The following is a 2772-nucleotide window of genomic DNA, read 5'->3' as shown; positions in this document are numbered from 1 at the left end:
CACATCAGCAGGACGCCCCCATGCCGCATCCCTCGACGCTGGACGCTGCGAGAGGACGCTTTCAGGCCAGATCTGGTAGGGGAACAAACAGATCCGTCCATGGAGGTCCTGGATCCAGTCATGGAGGCCCCGGATCAAACCCCAGCAAAGGTCAACACCCGTTTACCCCGGGGAGCACCCTCGCACCGCGCCCGGAGCAACGAGAGAGGAGGAGGGAGGTGGGAGAGGCAGGCGCGCTCGCCTTGAGCCGGCGGCCGTCGCTGGAGCGTGCCCGCTCCAGGGCACCGTGCCGCCACTATGTCGGGCCCGCCCATGCCAGGGCTGCTGCGCCCCGGGGGGCCGTGCCGAGCCACCACGCCAGGGGCCTTCCTCACTGGGGGCCTGCCACGCCGCCGTCGCCCGGATGCGCATGACGGGGCCCGCCCCTAGCCAAGAGAGAGGGAGAGGGAGGACTGGAGAAGAGGCGGGCACGAGAGAGAGAGGAGTGTGTGCTGTGAATCGGAAGCCAGATATGTATTCGATGTTGAGTAGAAGCGGAAGCAATTGAAGCTACAAGAAGATGCTCCGGAAAGAAGCAGATTCAAGCAACATCTGTCGTAGGATCAAAGATGAGACGACCAAAATTAATCGGAGTGACGTGTAGCAGCCTGTTCGTTTGGTCGTATTAGGCTTATAAGCTATGACTTATCAGCTAACGAATAATATTTTTCACTCACACTAAACCAGCCAACAACACTTTTAGTCATGGCTTATAAGCCAAACCAGCCCATACGGGCGTAGGATCTCATTGAGGTTGAGCTCCTGCGGTTCTCTTGTTTTTAAGAACCAGTTTGGCAGGGCTCCGCGAACGGCTCCGGCTCCGGCTCCTGCCGAAGCCCTGCCAAACGGGTGACGGGAACAACGGCTCCGCTGCCGAAGCCTGCCAGAGCCGGAGCCCTTTTTCTATTGCGCAGACGGAGCCACAAAACCAGGCTCCTCCTGGCTCCTCCTTCCTCGGGGCGTGAAAGGACGCGGTGGCCCTTCTGCTTGACCGCGTAGCAGCCAGGCCAACTGGTTTCCTTGCGTACGCATGCTTTGCCTTACGTAAAGAAGAGGAGGACCCTGTAGCAAGAATAATAGAAAAAGCAACTATTAGCTTCTCATTACAGGTTCAAAATCGCCTGGTTATTGTAAAATATGTAATAAATCACAAAAATATAAATAAAATGTAAAACTAAGTTAAAGCAAGGGCATTATGGACATTCACCCTCTTCCATCCATTCTACAAAAACAGAAGGAGCTATTTTGCCAAACGTTTTTCAGAATAACTTCAGCTCCTTCAGAGGAGCTGCTCCTTCAGAGGAGCCAGAGTCGGAGCCATTTTCAGAGGAGCCAGAGCCCTAACAAACAGGCCCTAAATATACACAGCACCACTGCACTGACCATGACCAGTGACCGCACCACAACACCTGCCCCCTGCCCCTCCTCTGCAGCGGCGGCGGCAGCAGCAGCAGCGGCAGCTCTTGTTCTTAGGCCCCGTTTAGTTCCCAAAAAATTTTGCATAGTAACCGTTACATCAAATCTTGCGGCACATGCATGGAGTACTAAATGTAGACGAAAAAAAAACTAATTACACAGTTGGTCAAGAAATCGCGAGACGAAACTTTTGAACCTAATTAGTCCATAATTAGACACTAATTGCCAAATACAAACGAAATGCTACAGTGAACCAAAATCCAAAAATTTTTTGATCTAAACGCACCCTTAACGTGCTCGTCTTCACGACGAACCCACACGGTTTGGCTCTGGCTCTGCTGCTATAGATATGAGATGCAGGAGGCGGCCAAGGCTCGGCATGGGGTGGCTCCGGTCCATGCTCTCCCCGCTCAGGAAGCTCTGGTGCCGCGTCAACGCGGTGCACCGCAAGAGTACGTTGCCCAATCACTCACACGCTCTGTTCTGTTCTGCTCCTCCGGTTCTCTGGATTCTGAATGTCTGAATGAGAAATCCTTCTTGTTTGCCGCTCTGTGCAGAGAGAGGGATCTACATCCTGTACGACGACGTCAAGTCGTGCCAATGCGAGGACGTGCACGTGCTGTGGTCGATCCTCGTGGAGTCCCACGGCCTGCCGCCGCCGACCCCGATGCCGTCGCCGCCTGTGCTTAGCCTGAAGCGATGAGGGGTCGGCCGGCGGCGGGCGCTGGGCCACTGCACCCCTGAATAAGCGAATGGTCGATGGAATACCTCGACATGGCTATGGGAGGTGAATTGAAGTAGCAGTGATTCTGAATTCTGATGTACATAGGGATCAACCGATGATGCTAGTAGTGTGTGTCGCCGGTGTGCTGCTCTGCTGTCGGCCTGGATTGGCGCCTCTGTTGGAGGCCGCCGAGACGAGGAGTGGCCTGCGGCTTCGGGGAATGTAGCTGCTGCGCGTGTCCCTTGATGAGTGTGGTGATGAGCTTCTTGGAGTTGGAGCGCACCCCTCGTTCGTTTGACTTCTACTAGTTTACGTATAAGACTGCATCTGGATGCGGTCCTTCAGCCCATCTCTATTGGAATTTGGAAGGGAGTAGCAGGGGCAGAAATGAATCCTCAACGGTTTTCTGAATCTGGTATCTCCCGTTTTCAGTTTTGGCTTATGTATTCACTTTGCACTCGCTGAATAGCACAATGCTTCTGCCCTGAAACCTCATCGTACGGACTACGGAGCTACGGAGTAGTTCAGAAAGAAATACTTGTTCAAAGAATGATCAGTCTGTTCGCTTAGTCGTAAATGATCGTGGATTATAA

The 2772-nt window shown here is 53.6% G+C and overlaps 1 protein-coding gene across 1 annotated transcript; it reads left to right on the top strand.

Annotated features, from left to right (window-relative positions):
- Positions 1–1804: 1804 nt before the first annotated feature.
- LOC136459147 (uncharacterized) lies at positions 1805–2546 on the top strand. Its single transcript, XM_066459045.1, has 2 exons — positions 1805–1907; positions 2013–2546. Exons 1-2 carry the CDS (start codon positions 1805–1807, stop codon positions 2156–2158), a joined length of 249 nt encoding a protein of 82 aa, XP_066315142.1. The 3' UTR covers positions 2159–2546.
- The last annotated feature ends 226 nt before the right edge of the window (positions 2547–2772 follow it).

This window comes from Miscanthus floridulus, chromosome 6, assembly GCF_019320115.1.
Source record: "Miscanthus floridulus cultivar M001 chromosome 6, ASM1932011v1, whole genome shotgun sequence".
In the NCBI taxonomy this organism is placed as follows: Eukaryota; Viridiplantae; Streptophyta; class Magnoliopsida; order Poales; family Poaceae; genus Miscanthus; species Miscanthus floridulus.
The sequence above is the reverse complement of the archived record's forward strand: the minus strand, read 5'-3'. Positions and strand labels throughout refer to the sequence as shown.

Bases quoted from the DNA above. Each gene is read 5' to 3' on its own strand.
- LOC136459147 (XM_066459045.1), top strand. From the start codon at position 1,805: ATGAGATGCAGGAGGCGGCCAAGGCTCGGCATGGGGTGGCTCCGGTCC. The intron at 1,908-2,012 runs GTACGTTGCCCA...CGCTCTGTGCAG, and splicing joins CAACGCGGTGCACCGCAAGA to AGAGAGGGATCTACATCCTG.